Genomic DNA, 13716 nt, shown 5'->3' on the forward strand with positions numbered 1-13716 from the left:
ATATATATATATATATATATATATATATATTTATACATATATATATATATATGTATACATATATATATATATATATATATACATATATATATATATATATATACATATATATATATATGTATATACATATATATATATATACATATATATATACATATACATATATATATATATACATATACATATATATATATATATATATATATATATATATATATATATATATATATATATTTGAAAGATAAGTAATTTCATTAATATCATAATTTCAGTACATATTTACAAAATTTGGTAAGATAACACTGAAACAAACTTTAGGATCTATAGAGAGGGGAGAGGACCCTGGCCGTCACCCTCAACTAAAGAAACTAAAGAAAATTTTAGTATTACCTAAAACCAAGACAAAAGAAAAATAGTACTTCCTTTACACCAAGAAAATCTCAAGACAGTAAGAGTTACTGTTAACTCAACTCATTTTATTCAGACTCCAGACTCCAAACTCCAATTAGCTAGAACTTCTTCATTTCCCGCCTTCCAGTTACAGGTTCGAAGCAGAACATTTATATCCTCATACAGTCTTCTAAACACCAAAACCTTATGCATCCGTTGATTGTGAAAGATCCTACGATTTCTTTCTTGCCAGATATGCCACACAGCAGCACTTAATACCAATCTTGCCAAAATGTATGTTCGATCCTTCACCTTGAATTTTTGTTGGATATGAAGAGCTTCATCTGTAAGGTCTTGAGTAATAGTCGGATCCATCTGCAATTTTAATTTACATAATTTCCAAATAAAAGCTGTAAAAGGGCATTGAAAGAATAGATGGTTTCTAGATTCCTTTCCACCAGAGCAAAGGACACAATCTTCCACTGTTGTAATTCCAAACTTTGAAAGCCTGTCTCTGGTAGCCAATCTATTGTATAAACTTTTAATCAAACAACATGCCATTTTTGGGTTAGCTAAAGAGAACCAGACCACATTGAACAGATCGAAACTATTGTATGGAGTCCTAACTTGATTCCAAGCTGATGCAAAAGAGAACTTACCATTAACTTCAGGGAGCCACACCCATTGATCCCTTTGTTCTGAAATTTTTATATCAGTTATTTTACTCACCAGAGGCATAAGACAAGGAAGCGTAATATTCCATTGAGAATTTTGAATAATGTGAGAAACTGTCCAATGCTCAGTGCCAGTGAGCTGAGGAGTAATATGATGAATTAAGTCAATAATTCTGCCCTCATGAATCCAAGGATCAAACCAGAGGGAAGTAGATTCCCCATTACCAATAGATTTCCGAATACAATTCAGAGCTATGGTTTTGAGACCTAAAAGATGTTTCCAAGTGCCAGAATCCAATAAGTTTGAAGAAGTATTCCAAAAATTAACTTCCTTGATATACCTTATGTTCATCCAATTTGTCCAAAGAGAATTAACTGTGAGGAGACGCCAAATCATCTTTAATCCTGCAGCCTGACAAAGATCCTCTAGATTTCTGAGACCAAATCCTCCTTCCTATTTTGGTTTACAGATATTTTTCCATTTAATAGCATGCATCTTACCTTTCCAAAGAAAGTTTGCAAAAATAGATTCCAAACTGTGAATAATAGAATTAGGAAATTTATAAGTAGAGAACCAATAAGATATTGTGCTATACAGAACTGATTTAATGAGCTCAAGCCTCCCCGCAAATGATAAAGAGTGAGTCATCCAACCCTCAATCTTATGCCTGACTTTATCAATTAGGGAAATAAAATCCTTAGCTTTAGGATAATTTATTGATAGGGGCAATCCCAAATATTTCATAGGCAGAGTACCTTTAGATATTCCCACAATAGAGCTTAGAACATTTGTGTTAACACAACCCTTGCTGTAATATATCCTGCTTTTGCTTCGGTTGATACTCAGTCCAGTATGAAGAAGCAAAGAATTTAACAGATTGTTTAAACCTTCAAAAGATTTCTTATTTGCTCTACAGAAAACCAGCATGTCATCAGCAAACAAGAGATGGGAGACTTGAAGATTTTTATTCATTTTAAAAGTTTGAATTTCCCCAGAGGTTGTAGCCAGCTCCATGCCAATAGTCCAGAATTCCATCACTAAAACAAATATATAAGGAGATAGTGGGTCTCCCTGCCTAATCCCCCTATTACTCCTGAAAAAACCATTTGAGGAGCCATTTAGAAGAACAGAGAAAGTTGCATTAGATAGGCACTCCTTGATCCAATTGATCCATTTGACTGGAAAACCCATGCAGTGCATTATATAGTAGACAAATTCTCTGTTAATGCTGTCAAAAGCTTTATGTAAATCAATTTTTAAACAAGCTCTTTTCCCATGCTTCTTAGAGAAATCCCTTATCAATTCATGAGCCACTAAGGAACATTCACCTATATGTCTCCCTTGCATAAAAGCATGTTGATTTTTTGATATAAGTTCTTCCATCACCAATTTAAGTCGATTACTCAATATTTTAGATATAATCTTGTATATGACATTGCAACAAGAAATTGGTCTATAATCATTTATGGAAGATGCTCCTTGAGATTTCGGCACTAGAGTGAGGAAAGTATGATTTATTTGTTTTAGGAGTTTACCTGATGAGAAAAAAGATTGCACAGCTAGAACCACCTCAGTCTTAATTAAGCTCCAGTTATTTTGGTAAAAATAGGCATTAAAACCATCAGGTCCTGGTGCCTTATCTGGATTCATCTGGAAAACAGCAGCCTTAATCTCCTTGTAACTTACGTCCTTGCATAACCATTGTTTTGCTTCATCAGTTAAAATCCTCTTAACAGTCAGTTTAGGGAAGATAGTCCAATATGATGTTTGATTGAATAACTCTTCATAAAATTTCGGAGCCATGACTTTAATCTGGTCAAAAGAAGAGATAGGAGAGCCATCTTTGTCAATGAGATGTCGTATGCTATTAATAGATATTCTTTGTTTGACAGCATGATAAAAGAACTTAGTATTTCTATCCCCTTGTTGAAGCCAAGATTGTCTGCTTTTTTGCCTCACCTCATCTTCCTCCTTTCTTAACCATCCATCTAGCTCGTAACATAAAGCTAATTCATTAGATTGCAAGCTCTCATTGTCCATGTGTTCATTTAGCTCATTTTGGATGTACTCCAACTGCTTTGTTAACTTTGTAATATTTTCCTTTGTTGAAAAACCTGGCTGATTTGACCATATTTTTAAAGCAGACTTTAAATCTTTTAATTTTGAGACCAACTTGAACATTGGAGTACCTGTTTTTAAATTGTTCCAGACACTTTTGACCATATCTTCATAACCCTGACATTGAGTCCAAAAATTAAAGAATCTGAATGGCTTTGGCCCTGAACTGGAGCTGGATATAAGATGGACAAGAGCTGGAGTATGATCACTAGAAGATGTGCATTTGTATTCTATATACATTTGAGGAAACTTATCTATCAAAAAAGAGTTGCTCAGGGCCCTGTCCAGCTTACCATATATTCTGAATCTTCCATGTTGTTTATTATGCCATGTCCAAGAGGAACCAGAACATTTGATATCAGACAGTCCACAATTCTGTATACAATCATTGAAATCTTTCAGATTCCTTTCTGTAAGCTTCCTTCCTCCAATTTTCTCTGATGTGTATCTGCAAACATTGAAATCCCCCACTAAAAGCCACGACAAAGTGTTAATTTTAGAGTGAATATCATTTATATCATCCCATAAAGAAGTTCGCAAAGATTCTGAATTTTCTCCATAAATAACACTCAACATTAGTTTGAGACCACCATTATTTTGCAACATAATTGTTATCTGTTGTAGAGTGACAGTTACAATTGTACCATTCCAGACCTCTGCATCCCAAGCTACCCAAATTCTTCCTCTACTTGAAGTAGCATAATTATTACAGTATGACCAGTGCGGAGGGAAACATTTTGTTACTCTGTTAGACTTTGCTGTTTTAACTTTAGTCTCCATCAAACCAATAAGACTAGGATTCAAAGATTTGATATGTCTTTTAATATCCTTCCTTCTACTCAAATTGTTCATGCCCCTTACATTCCAAAATAGCATTGTCATGAGGTAGAATTTGATGATGCCCTTGTAACTCTCTTAGGGCCTAAAGAAGCATCTCTATTTATCTTCAATTGGTTATATTTCTTCTTCAACAACAGCTGATTTTTCCCTGTTATCCACTCAGGGTTGTCAATAGCAATAGGAAAATCAATACCTGTTTCATTCCCACTTTCCCCATCAGGGTGCATAGATACATTCACCTCTATGTTTTTTCCTTCCTGATCTTGAAAACCTGAATTTATAGATTTGATATGAGTATTACTCCCAGAATTCACATTTGAATCTATATAATCCTGTTGCTGTAATAAGTCTGCAACTTTAGAATTTACATCAATTCGACTGGGTTCATCATGAGACACCTCCTCAGCATTTGCATCTTCATTATTTGATAGCTCCTCTTTATGATCATACTCCTTATTTTCCTTTAAAATTTTTCCTTCAGGTAGAACATCATCTACATTAATATTATTTTTTCCAGAAATGATATTAGAACAAGGAAAGTCAGGTTTTGTAGCCTGAACTCTATTATCTGTAATCACATTATGAGAACAGCCTGGGACTACTACAGGAATAGTATCAATATCTATAACAGTATTTGGGTTATCAGAACATGACCCCGAAGTAATAAACTTTCCTGAATTTGGAGTTGTAAGATCTGATTGACCATTGTGCTGTTGTTGATTGTCAATCAAGTCTGTCTTTGAAAATACTGTAAAAGGAATTCCATCATTCTTACTCTTTACAGCCTTATTGACAGGCTCTTTAGGGATCCATTTCTCAACAAGTTCTACAGAGCATTGATAATCCACATGACCAAAGTTTAAGCATTTACCACATTTAGGAGGAACCCATTCGTACTCAACATTAGTTTCTAGCCATTCTCCATTTCCTAGATCCACCTTTACAGAATTTGGAAGCTTCGTGTTAGAGGAGATCTCCACAAAACATCTAGCGTAGGCTAGTCTCTCACCAGTTGCTGTAGCTTGATCAATATAAAGAGGAGTGCCCACAAGGCTAGCCATACGCCCAATAATATTATTAGACCATAGTTTAAGGTGTAGTGACGGAAATCTAATCCAAACTGGCACTGAATTAAGAAGCTCTCTCTCTAACCCAATATTCTCAGACCACTTTTTCAAAATAATCAGTCTGCCATCAAACAACCAAGGGCCACCATTTAAAACCTTATTTAACTCATCATTTGAGCCAAATTTAAAAAAGAAAAAACCATTCTCTCTAGAATAAATATCAAGTGAACATGAAAGTTTCCAAAGACGTCCAACACAACCTTTCAGGTGAGAGTAGAAGGGTTTATCTCCGAGGACATAACCAACTAAAGTATTATTCCACTTTTCCACATTAAGGAGAATCTCAGATCTAGGTATAGAAGCATAACGGATACCATTGCTATCAATCGATGGAGGAAAGTATTCTAAAGAGCAATTTTGATTTATCTCACGTCCCATGGTACAAATGTCTTTCCATGATGAAGAACCAACAGATTTAAATTTCCAGGAGTCAGAAAGATTTTGCTTTTGGATCACCTTACTCTTTAAATCTGCTGGATGATGCCTTCCAAATAGAAATATTTTTGTAAAGTTCTTACTCAATCTCTTTGCGATAATAGGTTTTATCTCCCTATTCCGAATACATAAAATAACGATACTTTTGTAAGGCTCGTACGATACTATACGGATATTGGATACAACCTCCTTACTCAGTCATCCTTACGGCAAATAGATTTTATGTCTCTATTTTCGTATATGCTTATTAGTCCTACGGTAATAGGTTTTATCTCCCTATTTCTGGATATGCTTCCAGATGATCACACAACGATGAATAGGCAACTCAGCCCAATCCGAAAAATATACACCGATCATCTTCGAGTATTTGGTACAACTGAGGTCTCGTTACGGGAAAACATCCAAATACTCCTAGTGTGGTACAACCAAGATCTTATTATGGGATAAACATCCACACTAAGCATCCATAACTAATGAGCAATACTTTAACATATATTAATTTACTTTCATAAACTCAACATGTGTCAAAACAACATAAACTAAGTGTACATGCATATATCTCGATTTGCGTATCTATATCTGGTGTTCACCATCATCCCAGCTGTTAAACAACTCTTAAACATCATAATATAATTATACAAGATCGAGAAACTCTCTCAAAAATCAAAAAGTGTATCATATAACATGCACAGGCCACTGCCAGATTGGCGGTCGACCGCAGAGTATGTGGTGGTCGACTGAACCGATAACATGCACAGGCCACTGCCAGATTGGCGGTCGACCGCAGAGTATGTGGTGGTCGACTGAACCGCAACCAGAAGCCTCCCAGGCCTCAGTTTAGCATGCCATTGACTACAAGGTGTGCGACGGTCGACCGAACGCGATTGTTCAGAACGTGCAGGTTTCTGCACAAATTGTTCTTGTAATGATTTTATGATTAAACTTGTTTAAAACAATATGAAACTTGCATGAAACTATATAAACAGCAGATTAACATCTTCGGGAACAATTTCAACATATAAAGCATGATTATTTGTATAATAAATCATATTTAAACCATCAATCATGCATGAAAACTCAAAACGAAGATCAAATAATCTAAATTCAGATAAACAACGTAATTAATCTCTTTCAGATCTCTAAACACTTATGTAAATTCATTCTTTATCTCTTTAACATGAAACGACCTAGTCTTTATACACATAATACAAAAGATTTGCTTTTTATACACAAATTATTCAATTAGGCTCTATAAAACTTATTAAAAACTCTTTAAAAACGTTTTAAAACAGGGAGAGCGATTAGTAGAGATGAAATGTGCCTGAAACTTGTTGAAAAACATACAAGATGCAAAGCCAAGGTAGATTCCTGAGCCAAAAAGCCGAAAACAACCCGAAATCCCGCAGCAAAGCCTTTGAATCTTTCTCAAAAATTAAACTAGGATTTATAGGGGAGTTTGGTGGCTGCTAGGGTTTTAAAATACTAAAAAAATCGTGAACAAAAGATATATATAATAGGAAAAATGAATATGGGCCTCAAAATACCGAAAACCAACTCAAACTGGGAAAACTAGTTTCCCGATCGGCGGTCGACCCCAGGGTGTGCGGCGGTCGACCGGCACACAAAATTCTAGATACGCAGGACTTTGACCATTGTGCGTGTTTCGACTCATTTCTTTCTCATGTATTGACTTGTTTACACTCAAAATACTAGTTATTGTACTCATACACTAATTAATAATATTTATCAAAATAAATATCCACTTATTGTAATTAATCACATACTAATTCAATTCATTATCCATAAGCTTAAAATTTTTAGGGTTTTACATAATCTAGTATAAATACTACCTAATTTGGGTGGCAGTTCAGAGAGTAGAATGATTCAGAATTTGTGTCTCCTTTAATCATTTCTGCATTTGGTCTTCTTTTAGAGAACCTGAATGAAGCAGGTACAAGTTCTAGAGTTACGGAACCTGCTGTAGCAACATAAGGTAAAGTTGATATCCACTTTACGTGGATTCCTACTTTCACCTTTTGTATTCAAAATTCAGCTTTTCCAACAAATGCTATCATAGAAGAATCAGCTAAAGAGGAGGCCACTCATGATGTGTTGTTGGAGATTTTCATGAACTCGATCAAATGATAAGCCACTCTGAAGCTGACCACAAGTTGATTTTCGATATGCTATCGGAACCAGGTCAGAGTGAAGCTAAAGGACCAACCATTGAAGCTAGTTCATCTGCAGGTATGTATCTTAATCCAAAGTCACTTTTACTCATTGGTTAATTTTTAGTAATCATGGAAGAGTTTTAATTATAGGAACAGCTATTGGTGCTTATACGACTACTATTTCAGAGGCTCTAAAACAGCTTAAGGATTTGGATACTTCGGGTTTAGAGCAACATATTGCTAAAATTCAACCATCCATCTTCCAACCCGAAGCTGCTATTCTCTCGGACCCAATGATCATGGAGGCTTAGGCTAGAATTGAGGCTAGCCCCGTTACTCAAGCTACGTGACTAACTGATGAGGCTAGTGCATCCGTAACAATTGGATTTGAACAAACTCCAACCACTCGTGAAGTTAAGTCAGTGAAGCTAGAACAAGGGTGCCAAACTGAAGGATCTTCTATGAGCATTGGTATATTTTATCCAATAGTCATTTTAAGTTTCCAAATGTTAACACCGCCCTTAATAATTTCTTGAGTATTTACTTCTCCTTTTCTTGAAGTGCCTTCTTCATCATTATATAATACAATCAAGGCGTTGATGTCAGACAAAGATTCAGATAGGGCCGTGATCTACTCGGAGCTTTATAGATTCACCTCCTTCCTGAACATAATGATCGACTTAGTTCTTCACAAGGGATCGCCCTTTAACTTTTTCAAGCTACTCCTCGATCAACATGTGGCAGATATCAGGGAATAAGGGTATATAGACTTGGCTCACTTAGACCAGGAACTCCGGGAGGTGAAGGAACTTCGGACTGATGGTGCTTCCTCATATGTAGCTGCTCACATAGAATCGAGGCTAAAGGAGTGGCATTATACACAATGTCTTCTAGGCTTGAACTCCAAAAGCTACGGAGTCATGTGAAACAGATCGAAGTAGGTTTTTATTAAAAAGCAAAACAACTGACTAGCTTCGATCTCTAGAGTCAAGCCACGCAGAAATAGCCCGCCTTGGGAAAGCTCTTGAAGTAGCCAAGGATACTTGGGCCATCCTGGAATGAGACTTGGCTGGTGTAGAGAGAGCTCGCACGAGGATGCTCAAGAAGTATAAGCCTCAGAGAGAGAAGCTTTCTGAAATAGAAAAAGAGGTTGCTAAGGCCTTGATCACCATTGAGGACTCTCTAAAAGCCAATTTGAAAGTGGAGCTTGAACGAGCTTATGAAGAGAAGCTCTCTAAGTTGGAGGAACAAATCCGTAGTTGCAAGATGTCTGGAGATTGATAGCACCTCCTTTGTATCATTTGTTTTTATTTTATGAATAAAATGAATTTTTTGATCGTTGCACCTCTATTATGATTACTCTTAGTCATCAATGGGTTTAATGAGTCTTTACCGACTATCATTTGAGTTTGGCTAGCATGACGATTGTCTAAGTCCATTCTACATGTAACATTATACTAAAATAGTAAACTCTCTTAGACTTAGTATTATGATATTGAATACCCAGACTTCGTCAGACTACCCGGCTATGTGTGTTAGACATAGAGTTATCTCTGATTAAGGATCGAGATAAAATCTACTATACATGATAGGCATAGGTTTAGGTGTCATTAAGTGAGTAATAACAACTGGCTATACATGTAGACTTTTGGAGTTTTGTGTCTTCTCTTGGGGCAAAGACAAACTCTGTTGTGTCTGTTCTTAGGGCAGAGATGAACCCAATGTTGAAGAGAAAGAAGGTGTTTTTTTATCTTTCACTTCAACGGATACTCATTGCTCACGTGAACTTAGAGATGAAGGATTCTATATGCACGTGCATCAGAGAATCTAGAAGGAAACTCAGAGTGGGATATACACTCTGAGAATCGAGTTTGAGTCATGCCATGTGGCATTAACTCAGAAGCTCACGTGAGCAAAAGGTGAAATTTGGATAACCGTAAATTGTTTGAAGGTTTGATTACCCAATTGGGAGTTTGAGACGACCCTAACTGACTGAAGGTTTGATCGTTAAATTTGATTGGTCTTCTCATTCATGAAAAGAATCGAGAGGGGATTTTTGTTTTGGCCCTAACTGTCTGAAGGTTTGACCAGGTGGGGGTTTGAGATGACCCTAACTGTTAGAATGTTTGACCGTTCAAGTTTGATAGTAGTCCTCTCGTTCATAGTAAGAATTGAGAGGGGATTTTGGTTTTGGCCCTAAGTGTCTAAAAGGTCATGAGCGCTTTTAAGATAGAGAGCATGTAAGTACTATAAAAGAAGGCAAAACGGAGAAAAAGAAGGTAAAAAGGAGAAAACGAAGTAATGGCATAATGAAATTAATGTATTTACCACTACATGTCTACAACTATATCTAGCGAAATATACAGAATACTAGTAACTCAGATCACATGTTCATATTCAAATTGTTGAATTCATTATTTTCGCAATATCCAATTATATAAATGATAAGTATTTCAACTCATGCCCTATTTGTAAATGTATATGCTAACATACACTATGTCTAGTTTGTCACACGTCACCGTTATCCTTAGAAATCACGCACATTGTATGATCTCTTGATATTGCAGACAAGTATCCGTTTCATTATCTAGCTTTCTCTAATTGTAACCTCCAACTTTAGACCCCAACATCATGAAAATTGTGTGATACATTAGCTACTACTTCACGACACCTAACAAACTCTACATAAGCAATTTCCATCTCTCTATAGATCTCAAGCTCCCTTCCTCCCTCAGAATGGCTTCATACAACATGCACATTGTCGTCTTGGCTTTTCTCCTAGCAATAATCTTCACCAGCGCCAGCAGTTTGACCATCGTCGACGAACAAGGAGATATTCCGACGCTGGATCCTATAACCAAACTCACCCAATGCCTCACTGGTTGTGGTATAAGGTCGACTTCTTGCGTTGTAGGATGCACCAATCAAGGTCTCCAAATGCCGATATGTGTCACTAATTGTGTACAAGCTAACGTTCGTTGCTTGTTTTCGTGTGTTCGCATTCCTGTTCCTTCTCCTCCGATGGCGACTGTGCTCACCAAGAATATGTACGAAAATTGAATGAAGCCGGACGGCCATATAATTATTATAAATAAACTAGAAAGAGTATGAAGATCGATATTTATATTAGTTGAGTTGATCTCACGTGAAAGTTGAATACAGTGATGGTTGTGTGTGATAATTATTAGATACATGTAATAGTTTATGCTATTTAACGTTTTATTAAGTATTGTAATTGTGGTTTCCTTTTCATATTTTATAGGTATTGGTTTAAATTTCGTGTCGGGTTTCATTCGTTCTCCTCTGCTTTCAAGAAAGCTGTATGATTAATTAAGATGTTGTAGGTCATTACACATTTTAAAAAAATGGTTCTTATAAAAATAGAAAACGTAAATTAAATAATCCAACATTTATATTTTAATTAATTTAAAAAAAGAAGAAAACTAAATTATCAATTTCAAGAGCAAGGAGAATTTCATAGCTATATATCTAGGCAAACGTGTCTAACAATAGCAGGTAGTAGGGTAAATTTCACAAAAAACGCTCCGACACTATAAGATGTTTCCCACAATCCCCTGAGCTCTCTTTCCTCCTACCTAGCCACCACCTTTTCCCACAAAATCCCCAAAAATCTATAAATTCTGAATAGCTCCACAAAAATTTTAATTTCCCCCAAAAACCATTGAAAAAGTAAAGAGAAGGAGAGAAGATGACCCCATAGAGAAAAAAAGAGAGGAAAAAAACTTAATTTAATAGATAATGAAGTCCTCCTATTTCTAGAGTACGGTTTTGCGGGCATTTTGTTATAAAACTTAAAAGTTTTGAAGGGTTTTTTGAGATTTCATGGAGTTTTGGGGATTTTATGGGAAAGTTTTTTGAGTAAAAAGAGTATTGATAATAAAAAATAAGGACAAGTTTGTTTTTTATCCCCGAACCAAATGATACTATGACTCCCAGACTGTCGTCCTTAGACTATGTTATCTTGGGACTATATTAGTTCAGTCGAATATTTGTTTTCTCACGGACTACTACTGAAACTAACTTAAAATAGTGTAGACTAGTGTTTACTTTAAAGGGGATTGTAATCAGTCAGACTAATATCATAATGAAAATGACCTTTTTGCTCTTAAGTCATCTAATAATGTATTTATCCATCTATTTAGCCAAAAATTTCAAAATAAATCATAAGTTTTCTCTAAATAATAAACCTTTGTGATGAAATATAATACTTTCTCTATTAATCCCTTTTAGAAAGCACTAAGACTGTTTTTTGGTTTTATATGGTTCCTCGTGCGCGGAAGATATCAGCAGCTCTATAGTGATGCTTACATCCCATAAAAGCTAACACTTCTATGTAATTAATTAAAATATCATTACCTATAATATTATTTATAGGAAAAATTGTGTCAATTCCCCAAAAGTAAAACATTCATATACTGAAGCCCTTTCACTTTTTTTCTACGTGGTTCAGTCCTAAAAAATGTCACATAATGTGTTGTAGCTCTTTTTCATGTAATTATCATGCCAATTAAGCACAAAGAGTGAGAAAAAACAAAAAAGCCCAAAATACCCTCATTTCCTTCTCCCTCTTCATTCTCTCCAGATCTATCATGCTATGTCTAGTTTGATTCATATTAAGTCTAATTTAATTTCTTTTAAGTCTAATTTAAATCATGTTAAGTCTAATTCAATGTGTTTTAGGTCTAAAAATAAGTTGAATTATAGTTAACATGAATCATGTTAAGTCTAATTTAACATGTTTTAAGTCTAATTTTATGTTAAGTCCAATTTGATACATATTAAGTCCAATTTGAATCATGTTAAATCTAATTTAATTCCTTTTAAGACTAATTTAAATCATGTTATGTCTAATTTAACTTATTTGAAGTCTAAAAATAAGTTGAATTAGAATTAACATGAATCATGTTAAGTCAATTTCAACTTATCACTACAACAGACAGGTCTTTTAGCGACAAACTTTTTTGCGAGAAAATTATTTTTCTCAACAAATATCACTTTCGACGAGAAAAATATTGTTTCCTCGGTAAATATCAGTAGGTCTTCTACGATGAATATATTTTCCACACAGTAGACCACCTTCTACGATGAAAATTTTAGTTCCTCACTAAAGATGATCATGATTTGGTTTCCTAACTAGTTATTTTATTGGCGAGGAAATATGAGATTTTGGTGATGAACTTTTACATCGCGAAATGCACATTTAACGAGGAAATAATCATTTTATCACTGTTCTTTTGGCGAAAAATAGAGGAAAACCCGCCAAATGTAACAACGACAAAGTATGATTTTCTCGCTAAAGATCCATAATCTGCGAGAAACCGTTTTCTCATCAAAAGAATCAATTAGCGAGGAAATAATAGTTTCCTCATTATTAGTTTGGTGGGAAATAAAAACCCCGTCAATTTCAATGGTGACAAATTTAAGGCTTCCTTGCTAAAAGTTTTTGTTTTTACGAGGAACAGTTTCCTCGTTAAAAAGAACCTATTAGCGAGGAAATTATAGTTTCCTCATTATTAATTTGGCAAAAAAATTTGCAACACCCGCCAAATTCATTGACGACAAATTAAAGGTTTTCTCGCTAAAATTTTTGTTTTATGAGGAACTATTTCCTCGTTAAAAATCAATTAGCAAGGAAATAATAATTTCCTCATTATTAGTATAGCGGAAAAATGTACAAAACCCGTCAATTTCAATAGCAACAAATTTAAGGCTTCCTCGCTAAAAGTTTTTGTTTTACGAGAAACCGTTTTGTTGTCAAAAAGAACCTATTAGCGAGGAAATTATAGTTTCCTCATTATTAATTTGGCGAAAAAATGTGCAACACCCGCCAAATTCATTGACGACAAATTGAAGGTTTCTTCACTAAATTTTTTTGTTTTACGAGGAACCCTTTCCTCGTTAAAAGAATTAATTAGTGAGGAAATAATAGTTTTCTTATT

At 35.0% G+C, this 13716-nt stretch overlaps 1 protein-coding gene across 1 annotated transcript; it reads right to left on the reverse strand.

Moving 5' to 3' along the window:
* Positions 4062 to 5528, reverse strand: LOC109831143. Its single transcript, XM_020398481.1, has one exon. It carries the CDS (start codon positions 5526 to 5528, stop codon positions 4062 to 4064), a length of 1467 nt encoding a protein of 488 aa, XP_020254070.1.

This window comes from Asparagus officinalis, chromosome 2 (genome assembly GCF_001876935.1).
Source record: "Asparagus officinalis chromosome 2, Aspof.V1, whole genome shotgun sequence".
Lineage (NCBI taxonomy): Eukaryota > Viridiplantae > Streptophyta > Magnoliopsida > Asparagales > Asparagaceae > Asparagus > Asparagus officinalis.